The sequence below is a fragment of the Chiloscyllium plagiosum genome, chromosome 32 (assembly GCF_004010195.1).
Source record: "Chiloscyllium plagiosum isolate BGI_BamShark_2017 chromosome 32, ASM401019v2, whole genome shotgun sequence".
Classification (NCBI taxonomy): domain Eukaryota; kingdom Metazoa; phylum Chordata; class Chondrichthyes; order Orectolobiformes; family Hemiscylliidae; genus Chiloscyllium; species Chiloscyllium plagiosum.
In genome coordinates this window covers 31,830,595-31,846,775 of record NC_057741.1, presented here as the reverse complement: position 1 = coordinate 31,846,775, position 16,181 = coordinate 31,830,595, and the positions used below count along the sequence as shown (strand labels likewise).

General features: G+C 44.1%; 1 protein-coding gene across 1 annotated transcript in view; it reads right to left on the bottom strand.

Annotated features, from left to right (window-relative positions):
* The window catches only part of LOC122539262 (probable E3 ubiquitin-protein ligase HERC3), an 81,446-nt gene that overhangs the window by 3,494 nt on the left and 61,771 nt on the right, over positions 1–16,181 (bottom strand). The window contains exons 13-21 of the mRNA XM_043673963.1: positions 14,917–15,106; positions 13,493–13,656; positions 12,302–12,415; positions 12,162–12,185; positions 10,605–10,694; positions 8,967–9,137; positions 7,558–7,701; positions 3,936–4,102; positions 13–85 (exon numbers count right to left, since the gene is read on the bottom strand). Coding sequence (XP_043529898.1) covers positions 13–85; positions 3,936–4,102; positions 7,558–7,701; positions 8,967–9,137; positions 10,605–10,694; positions 12,162–12,185; positions 12,302–12,415; positions 13,493–13,656; positions 14,917–15,106 — 1,137 coding nt within the window. The remainder of the gene's footprint in view (positions 1–12; positions 86–3,935; positions 4,103–7,557; positions 7,702–8,966; positions 9,138–10,604; positions 10,695–12,161; positions 12,186–12,301; positions 12,416–13,492; positions 13,657–14,916; positions 15,107–16,181) is intronic.

The window sequence follows — 16,181 nt, the reverse complement described above, 5'->3', positions numbered from 1 at the left end:
AAGCAGAATGGCCCTTACCGCAAAATTGAGGCAGAACGTTTCTTCAACATTGTCATCGGGGTAATCCAGCAAATCCTGCAGGCTCCTTAAAAGAAGCAAAATGTCCCAGTCAGGCAATTTAAGTAATCACGGAATTGTTACAGTGCCAGAAGAGGATATTTGGCCCATCACGTCTGATCCAGCTCTCTAAATGAACCCCTTAAGGCATATCATTCTCCAGCCTTCTCCCTGTAGTTCCACACATTTCCTTTGAAATTAATAGTCCAATTCTCCATTGAATGTCTTCACTGAAGACATCTCAATCACACTCAGGAGGCAGTGCGCACCAGACCTGAACTACTCAATTGGCAGAGAGAAAAAATACCCTGTCAACTCTGGTTTTTTTTAAAACAATGATTTTAAATCTGTGCCTTCTCATTTTCAGTCTTTCAGAAATGGAAAAAAGTCTCCCCCTCATTTATTTTGTCCAGACCCTTCCTTAAATGATTATTACCTCTATCAAAACTTATCTCAGCCTTCTCTTTAACAAAAAAAAGTCCAAAGTAGTTTATATCGATATAATTGACATAAACCCTGCACTCAATCCCAAACTCTCATGCTGTCAAACAACCCCACCCAAGTGGAAGGGGTAAAGAGTTTGCAATGATCCCACTATTGACGGATATTCAGTCAGCTTCTTTACTATCCTCAGGTACTAGGCCGAGATCTAATGTTCTCTAAGGCCTGTAATACAGTCAATTCATGGACTCCAGCTGCCTCCACTTCACCATGGGTGTGTACTCCCTTTACATGTCCATCCCCCATCAGGATGGTCTCAGAGCTCTCCACATCTTGAAAAGGAGGTCTGAACCTTCCCCATCCCCCAGTATACTTCTCCGCCTGGCCAAGCTCATGGGCCCCAGCTGCCACGTGGGCCACAGTTATGCCTGTCTCTTTGTGGAGCATGCAGAACATTCTCGCTTGGGACCCACCCACAATTTTTGCTCTGGTACATCGATTACATCTTCCGCCTCTCGTCTGGGATTGGAAACATTTTTAACTTTTGTTTCCGATTTCTAACCTGCTCTCACCTTCACCTGGTCCATCTCGGACTCCTCCCTTCCCTTCCTCGGCATTGTTTCCATTTCTGGGGATAGGCTGGTCACCGATATCCACTGCAAACCCATTGACTTCCACAGTTCCCTTGACTATACATCCTCACGCCCTGCTTCCTGTAAAGACTCTATTCCATTCCCAGTTTCTCTGTCACACCTGGTCTGATGTCACCTTCCATGGTGGGGGTGGGGGGGGACATATTCAACATGACCAACTTTTCCGTCCATGGAGGATTCCCCACTATCATGGTCGACGGGGCCATTAACAGCGCAGTGATAATACTACTTGGCCATTACCTCCCTTCCTCCCAGTTACTAACAGTTCTGATTGACAGTCACCAGATGCAAAACATTAACTCTGCTTTCTTCCCACGGATGCTGCCAGACCTGCTGAGTTCCTCCAGCAATTTCTGTTTTTGAATACAGTTAAATTGACCGATTGACATTTTTTTATTATCTCTGTGGTCACGAGAGACCAGTGCAGGATTTCAATGACAGCTCTCCCTTTGATGTATTGGTGTCTGAAGTTCCTTTGACACTTCAAGTGTGAGATTTCTTGGAACTCAGTGTAACCCACACTGACTTTTCCACACTGCTCTTTTGTTTTGAAGCACTATGTAATGCTTAAAAGTTCAATATGTCTGCAAATCATTTGGAGTTCTGATCAATTGCCATGACACCTAAGATGAGGAAGATAGTTGTAATTTTTGGAGATCTTCGCAGCACCAAGATATCTCTGAAGGAGTACCGTAGGGAAGTGTCCTAGGCCCAACCATCTTCAATTGCTTCATTAATGACATTGGGTTCCATTATAAGGCCAGATGTAAAGATAAGACCATAACTGTCAGAAATAGGCCGTATGTTTAGATGTTTCAATTATCTACAATGTGGAAACGGGCCATTTGGCCCAACAGGTCCACACCGACCCTCTGGGGGGTGGTGCACCCAGACCCATTCTCCTACCCTACATTTACCCCTGACTAATGCACCTAACACTATGGGCAATTGAGCATGGCCGATTCACCCCTGACCTGCACATCTTTGGATTGTGGGAGAAAGTGGAGTACCCGGAGGAGACCCGCGCAGACATGGGGAGGGTGTGCGGGCTCCACGCAGACGGTCGCCCAAGGCGGGAATCGAACCCGGGTTCCTGGTGCAGTAAGGCAACCACTGAGCCACCATGCCGCCCTGATGGCCCCTCAAGTCTGCTCAGTAATTCAATAGGATATGGGCTGATCCAGCATTCCTTATATCCACTTTCCTGCCCTTTCCCCATAACCCCTGATTCCCCGACTGATCAAGAATCTCTCTCTCAGCCTTAGCTATACCCAAGGACTCTGCCTCCACAGCTCTCTGTGACAACAAGTTCCAAAACCTCACAGCCTTCTGAAGGAGAAATCCCTCCTCAACTCAGTCTTAAATTGGTGCCCGTTTGTCTCGAGACTGCCCTCTAGCCTTAGAACCTCCCAATAGGGGAGACTATCCTGTCAGCATTTACCCTGTCAAGCACCTTAAGAATGCTTTATGTTTCGATGAGATCACATTTGCACTCTTCTAAACTCCAAGAGTCCTAACCTGTTTAGGCTTTGCTCAGGAGTCGGCTTTCTAAATGGAGAAATGCTTTGGAAATCCGTAGCACAAAGCAAACTTGGGAGTCCTCGTTCAGGATTCTCTTAAGGCTACCCTGCAAGTTCAGTCGGCAGATAGGAAGGCAAATGGAATGTTAGCAATTGTTTCGAGAGGTCAAGGATACAAGTGCAGGGATGGACTGCTGAGGCTGTATAAGGCTCTGATTAGACCACATCTAAGGAAGGATGTATTGATGTTGGAAGGGTTCAAGAGGAAGTTTAGAAGAGTGATCCTGGCGTTGAAGGGCTTGTCATATGAGGAGCTCTTGGTCTGTACTCAATAGAATTTAGAAGGATGAAGAGGGATTCTCATTGAAACTTACAGAATACTAAGAGGGTCTGAATAGAGTGGATGTAGAGAAGATGTTTCTACTGGTGTGAGAGACGAGGACCCAAGGACAGAGTCTCAGAGAGAAGGCACGACCTTTTAGAACCGAGATGTGGAGGAATTTCTTCAGACAAAGATGTGGCGAGTCTGTGAAACTCATTACCACAGAGGCCAACTCATTGAGTGTCTTTAAGACAGAGATAGATAGGTCCTTGATTAACAAGGGAATCAAGGATTATGGAGAGCAGACAGGAGAATGCAGTTGAAAAACGTATTAGACATGATCAAATGGCGGGGCAGGTTTGATGGGCCAAATGGCCTAATTCTGCTTCTTCATATTATGTCTTATAAGACAATCCCTCTGTACCAGGCATCATCATCATCGTGATTCACTGGGGGTATACCTATATGCCAATGTGGAGCATCGGAGGCTGAGGGGTGACTTTATAGCGGTTTATAAAATCAGGAAGGGCATGGATAGGATAAATAGACAAGGTTTTTTCACTGTAATGGGGGAAGCCAGAACTAGAGGGCATAGGTTTAGGATGAGAGGGGAAGATATAAAAGACACGTAAGGGGCATCTTTTTCACACAGAGGCTGGTGCGTGTGTGGAATGAGCTGCCAGAGGAAGTGGAGGAGGCTGGTACAATTACAGCATTTAAAAGGCATTTGAATGGGTATACGAACAGGAAGGGTTTAGAGGGATATGGGCCAAGTGCTGGCAAATGGGACAAGATCAGGTTAGGATTTCTGGTTGGCATGGACGAGTTGGACCGAAGGGTCTGTTTCTGTGCTGTATGTCTCTATGACTCTGATCTAGTATCTCACTATCTCCTCCTGAAGAAGTTATTCTTTTAAAATATCCTATCAATTCAGATACTCACCTGCCCTCAGTGGGAGAAAGTTCTTTCAGGTCCTCCAGAGTGGGTTTCACGCTCAGCAACTTTTTGTACAGCACAAGGGGGAAGTGCAAGTCCACCACGGTGAAGTTATAGATGGCCAGGCCACACAGGATCCCAATCAGGTGGAACCAGTTCAACTCCACAAACGTCTGGGGGTTTGACAGAGAAACAGATTTAGGTCAAACACCCCACAAATTCACCTATGACACATAAGACAGCACGGTGGCACAGTGGTTAGCACTGCTGCCTCACTGCGCCAGAGACCCGGGTTCAATTCCCACCTCAGGCGACTGTGTGTGGAGTTTGCACATTCTCCCCGTGTCTGCGTGGGTTTCCTCCCACAGTACAAAAATGTGCAGGTTAGGTGAATTGGCCATGCTAAATTGCTTGTAGTGTTAGGTGAAGGGGTAAATGTAGGGGAATGGGTCTGGGTGGGTTGCCCTTCGGCGGGTCGGGTGGACTTGTTGGGCCGAAGGGCCTGTTTCCACACTGTAAGTAATCTAATCTAAAGACCAGGGACAAAGGCATGCGCAGCACAGTTAGAGAAATGCCTTCCCACAAACTAATACACATGTTAACTTAATGGGAGACTATGGTAATGTCACTGGAGTAATCATTTGGAAATCCATGTGGGAGCATGGGCACAAGTCTCACCGCGTGGGATTTAACTTAGAAACGGCAAGTTAGTCATAAAATCATCATCGATTGTTTGAAAAATCCCATCGGATTTCCTAATATCCTTTAGAGAAGGAAATCTGCCAAATGTACCTACACATAGTTGACTGTTCCCTACCCTGGGAAATGGATGGGCAACAAATACTGACCTCAACAGGGGCACCCACATCACCCACGCCGGGATAAAAAGCATCATATCCCTGACACTGGATCTTAGCAATTCACTCACGCTCTCACACCATGAACACCGGACACTACCCCATTCACAGAGTATGAACTGTGCTGTATGACCCAATTTGTACTCGGGGCAATTCAAGAAATAAGAAACAAAAACAGTACAGAAAAGGTCAGAAACACACAGCAGATCAGGAAGCCTCTGTGGATAGAAACAGTTTATGTTTCAGGTCAATGACACTGCTCCCCCGCTCCTGCGTCATACAAGTTGTGACCCAAAGTACAACTCCACCAACAGGCTCTGCCAACACCATCTTCCTTCGCTGGCTTTGAGGACACAGGTACGTGTGGAACTGAATGCCTATTAATAAAACAGCAAATCAAATCATTGGCCCTACTGAAAGATCTAACTAAAAAGCATGGCTTCCATCAAAACTGATTAAATTTATCACATTGGCTTCCGTGAGGGTCTGCAGGTGACATAGAACATAGAACAATACAGCGCAAAGCAGGCCCTTCGTCCCTCGATGTTACACCGACCTGTGAACTATTCTCAGCTCATCCCCCTACACTATCCCATCATCATCATCCATGTGCTTATCCAAGGATTGTTTAAATCTCCCTAATGTGGCTGATTTAACTACATTGGCAGGCAGGGCATTCCCCGCCCTTACCACTCTCTGAGTAAAGAACCTGCCTCTGATCTATCACCCCTCAATTTGTAGTTATGCTCCCTTGTACAAGTTGACTGTCTACCCTATCTAATCCTCTGATCATCTTGTATGTCTATTAAATCCCCTCTTAGCCTTCTTCTTTCCAATGAGAACAGACCCTTTCCTCATAATAACTTCCCTCCAGACCAGGCAACATCCTGGTAAATCTCCTCTGCACCTTTCCCAATGCTTCCACATCCTTCCTGTAATGGGGCGACCAGTACTGTGTACAATATTACAAGTGTGGCCGCACCAGCATTTTGTATAGTTGCAGCATTACATTGATAGAGGGATTGAGTTCCGAGCCACAATGAAACCTAATACACCGTGAGCCTTCTTAACAGCACTATCAACCTGGGTGGCAACTTTCAGGGATCTATGTACATGGTCACCAAGGTCCCTCTGCACATTCCACTGACCCAGTATTCTGCCTTCCTTTTATTCTTCCCAAAGTGAATCACCTCACATTTAGCTGCACTGAACTCCATCTGCCATCTCTCAGCCCAATTCTGCAGTTTATCCAAGTCCCCCTGCAACCTGTAACATTCTTCCACACTGTCCACTGCTCCACCAACTTTAGTGTCATCTGCAAACTTACTAACCCATCCACCTGTGCCTGCGTCTAAGTCATTTATAAAAATGACAAACAGCAGTGGCCCCAAAAACAGATCCTTGTGGCACACCACTAGTAACCGGACTCCAGGCTGAATATTTTTCATCAACCACCACTCGCTGCCTTCTTTCAGAAAGCCAGTTTCTAATCCAAACTGCTAAATCACCCTCAGTCCCATGCCTCTGCATTTTCTCCAACAGCCTACCATGTGGAACATTATCAAAAGCTTTACTGAAATAAAGCCTTTGATAAGGTTCCACATGGAACATCTGTATCTCTCACCCCAAATACTGTGGAGGAGGAGGAGTCAAACTACGTTTGATAGATTCCTGTCAGGCGTAGGCATCAAGGGTTACAATGAATAGATGGAATTAAGATACAGATCAGCCATGTGGTCACCAAGTGGCAGAACAGGGAGGAATGGCCTACTCTTGTTGCAACATTGATTAGAATCAGAAGGGCAAGAGAGATGCTGAAATCTCATTTGAAATTGTCATAGAGACGTACAGCACAGAAACAGACCCTTCAGTCCAACTCGTCCATGCCAACCAGAAACCCTAAATTAATCTAGTCCCATTTGCCAGCACTTGGCTCATATCCCTCCGAACCCTTCCTATTCACACTCTTCCTTTGTCTTTTGAATGTTGTTATAGTACCAGCCTCCACAAATTCATCTGGGAGTTCAGTTCGTACACATACCACCTTCTGTGTGAAAAAGTTGCCCCTTAGATCCCTTTTAAATTTTTTCCCTCTCACCCTAAACCTACGCCCTCTAGTTCTGGACTCCCCCCACCCCAGGTAAAAGACTTTGCCTATTTACCCTATCCATGCCACTCGTGATTTTATAAACCTCTTTAACGTCACCCCTCAGCCTCTGATGCTCCAGGGAAACTAGCCCCAGCCTATTCAGCTTCTCCCTATATCTCACTTTGCAAGAATTGTAAGGAATGAAGTGCATTAGTAAGTTTTTTGTAAAATCTTTTAGATTTGTTACTGATTAAATGTTGAACGATCTCAATTCAATCAACGTGTGGTGTGAAAATTTCCTCTCTGCTGGCAATAAGGACCCTACATGAAATAGCCTGGAATACACACAACTCAGTTCTGAGAAAGTGTGAGCTAATGCTACAAAATTATCGATACTATACCAGAATTTTTAAACAGAATGGGAACACATCTCCATGGTACAATGGGAATTCTAGCAGGCAATGGGTTTAAGGCACATTTACATGGTTTCAAAGAAATCCCTTAACTTTTATATTTGAATATAAATATCCTGAAGTTTGGAGCCTTTGGCAATGCTGTTGATGCTCGTGGGTAAATTCTTCCTTAATCGTGATCCCACACTCTCAGCACGAACTACTTGAGATTATAGGAGGATAACAATGGGCTGGTCGGGATTGGCATAAGCAGCGAAAGGGTCACTCACTTTTTCTGAAAACCACAAAAGCCTAGACTGCTCGTAGTATGTGAACATCCCGTATTTAGGATCCAACAGCTCCTTTAGCAACAGCAGGAAGAATTCCTTTGTCACACCTCCATCGTCCACAGCCTCCTCACCCAGGAACACCACCTGTACCAGGAACAAGTCAGCGAAATCAGATCAAGCTCAGTTTCCATACCAATCCTGATCCCACAACGGGCTCGGAGACAGAAATGATCTTTAACAAAGAATATAACAAGAAAAACAAAATAAACAAAAGAATAAACAAAAAAAATGTGTACTCTCTCCTCACAGGTTTGGTGAAAAGGCAAGCAGGAAGGCTGTTACACAAACCCCAAATAAGAAACAATAAATGATTGGTTAGCTCTTCTGGGCAACTGAAAAATGCATCAGCTGTGATCATCTTTGAACAGAAAGAAACAGAATACAGGCAGACAGGGAAAAAAATTATAATGCTGCAGATGTTGGAAATCTGAAACAAACATGGTGCTGGAGAAACTCAGCAGGTGTTGGCAGTGGCTGTGGAGAGAGAAATTTCTTTTCACCTTTTCCTTTCAACATGAAACTTGCAGAAAGTGTGGATTATAGGGAAATGCTGAGTGGGAACAGCTGTTGGGGGATTCTCTGCTATTTCTACCGGGGGAGGGGGAGTGCGACAGAGAGTGAGAGCCCACGACAGAGACAGAAAAAGAGAAAGACAGCATGAGCGAGAGAGATTGAGATGATCTTTGCCAACTAGATGCTTTTGCCCCTATTGTCCACATATGGAACCATCATGTAAGTGACATACACAAACATACACCAGACCCAAACATCACACAGACACACAAAACACACACACCACATACTCATACACAAATTTACACATGCACACACATACACACGCTGTTTCTGGCATTCCCCTCCCCACTACTTGAATAAGACAACTTTGTGTGCTATATCTACAGGTTCCATGTAACTTCATTTTACAACTGCAACATCACTTTCCACAGTTTTCTTGGCACGAAGCAGTATTTTCTTCCCATTTTTTAGACCACAATCCTAAATAAAGTAGTCTTTAAATTCAGGAATTTGGTGTTTTTTTGTTATTTATCAATTCAAAGATGAGCTGTACTGAGTGAAGGGAGTCGGATTCTAATTGCTCTTTTGCATGTCCACCTTGCTATAACATGAATTGGTGAGATATTGTAACTGAGCCAATCTCAGTCCAGGTCATAAGGGATTGTGACCTAGACGGAGCTGAAGCTACAATGTTCTGTCATTAGGGGCCATTGATCAAGTCCAGCACCTGGACTTGAAGGGGGCATACTGCCTGTACCCAGATTATTCAATTATAATTTAATATTCAACAAGCTGAGTCTAGCTGCCAGATTTAACAGTCCTGATCCTCTTACCTTCAAGGGTTTTTTCAAGTCAACATCTGAATGAATGCTGAGCTCCCTCAAGGCATCACTGACCAGATTACTCCGCTGAACATGCAAAACCAGGAAGGGGCTGCTGGTCAGGAAAGGGCCCAGGGTGAGAAGCATAAAGATGTTCTCCAGGCTTGTCCTGTTCACCGCTATCTGTTTAACAGGACCACAGAGCAGCATCACCATTTGAAAAAAAATCTCTTTTCATTAAAATCTTGACACTTCTGTAAGTCCCACAACTGTATATTACCCTGTTAAAAATCACACAACACCAGGTTATAGTCCAACTGGCTTATTTGGAAGCACTAGCTTTTGGAGCGCTGCTCCTTCATCAGGTGGTTGTGGAGTACACAATTGTAAGACACAGAATTTATAGCAAGAGTTTAGAGTGTGATGTAACTGAAATTATACATTGCAAAAGACCTGGATTGTTTGTGGAGTCTTTCATCTGTTTGAATAACATGATAGTTTCACTTCTTTCATGTGTAAATCACAAAACTTATTTTTAAAAAATCACATCCTCAGATTAACTGTAACTGTTGGTGTTAGCTAGATAATATTGTCCAGCGAACATATTGTCTAGCTAACACCAATTGTTACAGTTAATCTGAGAATGCAACTTTTAAAAAAAAACGTTTTGTGATTTACACATGAAAGTAGTGAAACTATCATGGTATTCGAACAGATGAAAGACTCCACAAACAATCCAGGTCTTTTGCAATGTATAATTTCAGTTACATCACACTGTAAACTTTTGCTATAAATTCTGTGTCTTACAATTGTGTACTTCACAACCACCTGATGAAGGAGCAGCGCTCCAAAAGCTAGTGTTTCCAAATAAACCTGTTGGACTATAACCTGGTGTTGTGTGATTTTTAACTTTGTACACCCCAGTCCAACACCGGCATCTCCAAATCATGTATATTACCCAGTTATGTATCACACACAGTTCACTCTGTTGTCTGCAGCCAATTGGGAATTCCCGCTTTAACTGTGCTCTGCATTTCCCCACTCATACCCCAGTCCTGTTCAACCATCAACTCTGTGCTCACTCATCTACATTGACTCCAGTACTGAACACCAAAATTACTCATCTTCAAATCCTTCCCAGCCCATTACTTATCTCTGTAAACTTCCCCAGCCCAATAACCCTGAGTTTCTCCAAGAATGCCCTCCTGTCCATTGGCAGCACCTTCCAAATCCATGACCACTCTGATCTACAAGGGCAGCAGAAACATCACCACCTGCACACCCCACCCCCCACTTCCATATCACTCGCTGGCCTGACTGGAAACTGAATGTTGTTCCTTCACTGTCGTTGGGTTAAAGTCACGGAACTCCTTTCGTAAAAATAATGTGGGGACCTACATCACTAGACATGCAGCAGTTCATGGAGGTGTCTCACCACCAACCTCTCAAAGGCATCTAGGCATGGGCAATATATGCCGGTCCAGTCAGTGATGCCCACATCCTGTTATGCCAGCATCCCAAGGATGAAATCACCATTTCCATCACACTGCTATTGGCAGCCACTGATTAGATCCCAGATTGTGGCAAACGTGTACTGCAATTTCCTATGAGACATAATTACGTTTTACCACTAGTCCCAATATAACATACCTGCATCTGTAACGCAGCTTCTGTCTGTAACATCTTTGTCTTTGCCTGAGCATTCAAGACAAAAGGGTAGGAGCAGAAAGCAATGGGGACCTGGAAACAATCAGGAAGCAAATCTTAGGGCAAAGCAGAAAAACGCACAAAGTAATAGAAGGAGAAAATCTTGCTCAACCAAGAGCTGGCACAGTGCCTCAGGGGTGATATGGTGGCTCAGTGGTTAGCACTGCTGCCTCACTGCACCAGGGATCTGGGTTCAATTCCATCCTCAGGCGACTGTCTCTGTAGAGTTTGCACATTCTCCCAGTGTCTGTGTGGGTTTCCTCCCACAGTCCAATGATGTGCAGGTTAGGTAAGCTAGCCATGGAAAATGCAGGGTTGCATGGATAAGTTAAGGAGGTGGGTGTGGGTGGGACATTCTTCGGTGTGGACTCGATGGTCCGAATGCCCTGCTTCTACACTGTAGGGACTCCATGATTTTATGAACCAGAGTCCTGGAGGAGCAGTCTACTAACAAAACTGGGGAAAGTTTAAACAGGGGAATGGGAACTAGAATAGACTGAAAGTGATTTACAAAAGGGGCTATGAGTAGTTAGGGTATGGGATGCAGTCCCTGGAGGTGTGGAGGAGGCAGGTTCAACTTAAGCATTCCGGGAGAATTGGAGAGAAATAATGAGCAAGGTTATGGAGAAAAAGCAGAAATTGGAATAGTTAATGATGCTCAATGAAAGGGTCAGTGCAGATACAATGGGCTGAATGACCTCCTCCTGCATCGTCACACCTCTGCAATTTCGAACGGAACATTCGAATGGAACATCCAAAAGGAACCAAGGTGCATAAATGACTGGGAGAAAGAGATACCTAATGCCTGCCTCTTTCCTAGTGTGAGTTCAAGCAAGATGGGATGCAAAATAGTCTAAATTAGATTGACACACTTACATAGAAACAGATTGGTAAATAAGACTGAAGAGCTGCTGGCACAGATAGCCTTTGGAATATGATATAGTGACAGTATGGGGCAGGAGTGAAAAAAAAGGTTAAAAAACAGATTAAATATTCCTGAATACAAGGCATTTTGGAAAGGGAAGAAAAGAGATGGAGTGGCAAAATTGTTTAAAGGAGACTAGTACAATGTTGATGAGGAGGCTCTTCAGGGCTCAGTGCCAAAGTGCCACCTTAATCAGATGGGACGTCAAACTGAGTCCTGAGCTGCCCTCTCAGGCAAATAAGCCCAGGACACCACCCACAGCAGAACAAGGTGACTGTCTGAAGTGCCCTGACCAACATTTATTCCTCAACCAAATATGTTCAGTGATTTCATCAGTCATCTCATGAGCTGAATTTGGGATCTTGCTGTGTACCATGTGGCCTCAGCAACAGTCAAGTGCAACTCAATGACTGCAAAGCATGCTGGTGCACTCTGGGGATGAGACAAGGTGCTACGCAAGTGCAATTTATTCTTAGCCTACAAAAAAAAGGGACAAGTTCTGAGAGCTGAGGACCTCTTTTCACAGATATCCCAGTCATCCTGTTAAAAATGAAAATGACATTTGGTTTACTTACTTCTGCGATAGCTGGCTGAATTTTCTGCAACACAAAACAGAAATTTTAGCTACAGAACAAAAGTGAAGAGATGAGTAAAGACTCAATGAACTCAAGACTCAAACCTGCAACATTAGAAGTATGATAAGCAATGGACTTACTACTCCAGCATGTTGAGATGCCCAGTAAAGAAAATCTGTTTCAATATTGACTAAGTTATTCAGTTCGTGGATGTAGAATGCCTCATAGTCAGTATGGTTCACAGTCAAATTAACCTGTGTAGAAACAAAGAGGGGAAAACAAAAACTTGGTTTAGGTGTAAGGTATTGACTAAACAAAGATTTATGCTGTGTGTGGTGTTATAGTCACAAACAAAGCTCACAAAGAAATGGAACCAATTTAACCCTTCTCTTCAGGTGGAAATAAGACAACCAAGCAGATAACATACCGGTGGATCTACCTATTTATCCTGGAACTAAGCTTTTTAACAAATGCATTTCAGATTCAAATTGTGCAATGGAGATCTGACTGCATTTCTAACCCAATCAGCCAGCAATTTTTGCCCATCTCTCATTGCCCTTGAGAAGGCAGCAGTGAAGTACCTTTTTGAACCGTGGCAGTCCACGTGCCATGATGGAGGGAATTCCTGTTTAACACAAAAAAAAATGAGGAAACGGTGATAGAGCTCCAAGTCAGGATGATGAGTGACTTAGAGGAGGATCTTAAGTGTGGTGGTGGTCCCATGCATCTGCTATCTTTGTCCTTCCAAGTGGTAGAGGTCATGGGTTTCCAAAGGGTGTTGAAGGAGTTTGGGTGAGTCACTACAGCGCAACGTCTAGATGGGACACATTATTGTTACTGTGTATCAGTTATGGAGAGAGAGAAAGAGTGAATGTTTAAGGCCGTGCATATAGGTATATGTCCTCTCTGGACCATAGTGGGTTAAAAAGGTTACCTTCTGAAGGACAATTAGAGGTGGACAATAAATGCTGGCTAATCCAGCCCACATCTTAGGAAAGAATAAATACACCGTATATATCAACATTGTGTAAATTGGTCTGTTACGTCCTTGCCCTGATACGTGCAAGCCGAAAAGTTCTTTAGCAACGTTTAAGTTCGCTACCAAGCAACTAAAGAATAAATAAAAAATATCTGCAAAGCGAGCAGATTACCAAAGTTTAGGTTGGTTTACAGGCAAGTGGTAGGAGAACTGCTCACCCTAGATCTGTAATGGACGTGACTGCAACTTTTAAAAACACTTTAAGGTCTTTAAAGCTTGTCACCAGTCCCAGGGATGGGACCACTTCCCAGGGCAAAAGGTAAATTTCCAATCTTTGATTTCAGTTAAGTACCTTGTGTAGCTTTTCCAAAATCCGGAGAGCGTCAATGATGTAATGGCTAAACACAGGAGCCAGCAGTGAGGTCTTCATCCGGGTTAAAAGGTAGACCACTGCATCTTTATAGAGCTCCACCAACTGGCAGAAATAGCCAGCATCTACCCAGCACCACCAGTTGTCTGCAAGGAGAAAAGACCATCGGTTTAAACAATCACTGGAAATAACAGGAGGTCATTATCCCCTTCGTCGGCCAAGCACTGATCCGAGAGAGTCTACATTTTATCCACCACAGATCCCACTCCATTTTCATTCTGCCCTGCCAATGTACCTCAGCCACTGAGACAGGTACCCATCGGAGGTCCCCCAGCACCCTCCTCCTTCTGAACACAGTCATGCTGAACAACATAAACCCCCCTCCCGTCCACGTGAACTCTCCCATCTCATCATGATCCCGGGACCCAGTCTTTCACTTTTAGCCTCTCCGCTCCCTCATTCTCACGGTAAGGTCATCTACTTACTACTTCTGTGGATAATCCCCCTATTGTCCCTCTGCCTGCTGTGTTCACATCTAAAAGGGGAGGCTGAACATCCTACTCCTGAAACTATATTCCAAAAGATCCTGGAACCTCCCATTCAAACTCCCACCTGCCGAACAAAACCTTCAGCAGGTCTGGCAGCATCTGTGGAGAGAGAAACAGGCTTAACATTTTAAATCCAGTATGATACTTCAGAAACGGGCCATATCAGTTTTTAATTCAAATGTCTGTCCAGCAGCACTAGCATCTTATGCTGCAAGGAGGTGGTGATGGCCTAGTGGTATTTTTGCTGGGCTGTTAATCCAGAGACCCAAAGAATGTTCTAGGGAGCCAGGTTTGAATCCCACCATGGCAGATGGGGGAATTTGATTCAATAAATATGTGGAATTAAGAGCCGAGTGAGAACCATGAATCCATTGTCGAATAGGTTAAAAAAAAACACCATCTGGTTCACTAATGCCCTTTAGGGAAGGAAACTGCCATCCTTACCTGGTCTGGCCTCCATCTGACTCTAGACCCACAGCAATGCGGTGGATTCTTTACAAATAGAGATGGGCAATAAATGCCAGTGATGCCCTCAGCCCGTTAATGAGTAAGAAAAAATGTGGGGCAAGTCTTTAGCATAAACAGTCTCTTCAATCAATACATGAGTGGAGCAATTCCCCCAAGAGCTCAAACAAAGCTGTGTAATGGCAAGTAGGAGCAATCTTCACACATTTTCCCCCAACCTGGTCCTTAAACACGGGCGGAATGATTGTACAGAAAGATAATTCAGGTCACAACAGTAAACCAACGGGGATACACACAGCCATAACCAACGCGCAGAAATGTTTGGGGAAACCAATACCAATTTAGATTCGTCATTGCTTTACTTCATCAGCTCTGCACGTGCTCAGTACCTACCCAACACTTTGCTCGGGTTGGCATCCAAGTGGAGAATGGCTGCAGCGAATGGCAGAGCAAAGGTCAAATAATTCTTAGACTCTCGGAAGAGGGGAAGCACCGGTAAAATCAAAAAGGCTCTCATGGCCTCGACATCAGGGGGAGAAGTCGGTAACTGGGAAATCAAATGATTCTCTAAAGTCACAGTAACCTGAAAAAGAAAAATTCAACATGGTCGTATCAAGATTGTCTTCCTTTCGGATCGCTGAAGCTTAGTGGGTAGCACCCTGGGTACAAGTCCCACTCCTATAATCCGGGCAGACACTCCATCGCTGTGCTGAGGTGGAGGAGGTAGCTTTTAGATGTTGGACCAAGGACCACCTCTCAGGTGACCATGATAGATCTATTTTGAAGGCGAGAAAGGGAGTTCTTGCAATATTTGCCATACTACATCAAATAAGGCCACTAATTCCCACAAATGTGTGCACAACCTTGTTTCCAACATTACAGGGGTGACTTCAAAACTGATGGTAAAGAGCTTTGGGACACTCTTGATGTTACGAAAGGTGGGACATAAACTGAATTATTTCCTGTTCATATGTTATACGCATTAGCAATTATTTCAGTAATTGCATGCATCTGTTTATGTCCACAGAGCAACATCGGCTTCAGATACTAAATTACTTCATGTTTTAAAACTATTGTACTGCTGATGTTTGTAACAAAGTATGAGGGCTGCTCCATGCAACTCCCAAAACAAAGACTTTACACAAAGACACTAATCCTACAAGGGAATTACCTATAATTATTCAACAGCCCTGATACAAAAAGCCCGGCCACCTTTTGATCACCCAACATCAACTACAGCAGAAGCATTCAGATAATAAGAATGCTTCATGGTGACAATGGTCAATACCAAACTATCAACGGTGCCCATACAATAATGCAAGAGGCATCTGCAGTCGGCCTTCCTTGTTGCATCATTGATAATGGATTGTCCATCCATGGCTGCAGCCAATAGTTGATTATTCATTTGCAGCCTCAATTCATTCCCGTTCCATTTCCTTGCTTTCTGCAGGCAGGGAGTGAGAGCACTTCTCAGAGAGACAAGCAGGTTACCAAAAAGCAAATGGCATTTTTAACCAGGACAACATTTAACAGAACCTACAGATTTTCCTAGCTTCCTGTTTCTGTTTTTATACCTCATCTCTATTTGGGAACAACCCACCCCAGGGACTGTAACTATTCAATGTATGACTTTGTTCGTCTGCTGCTGACGTTGGCGT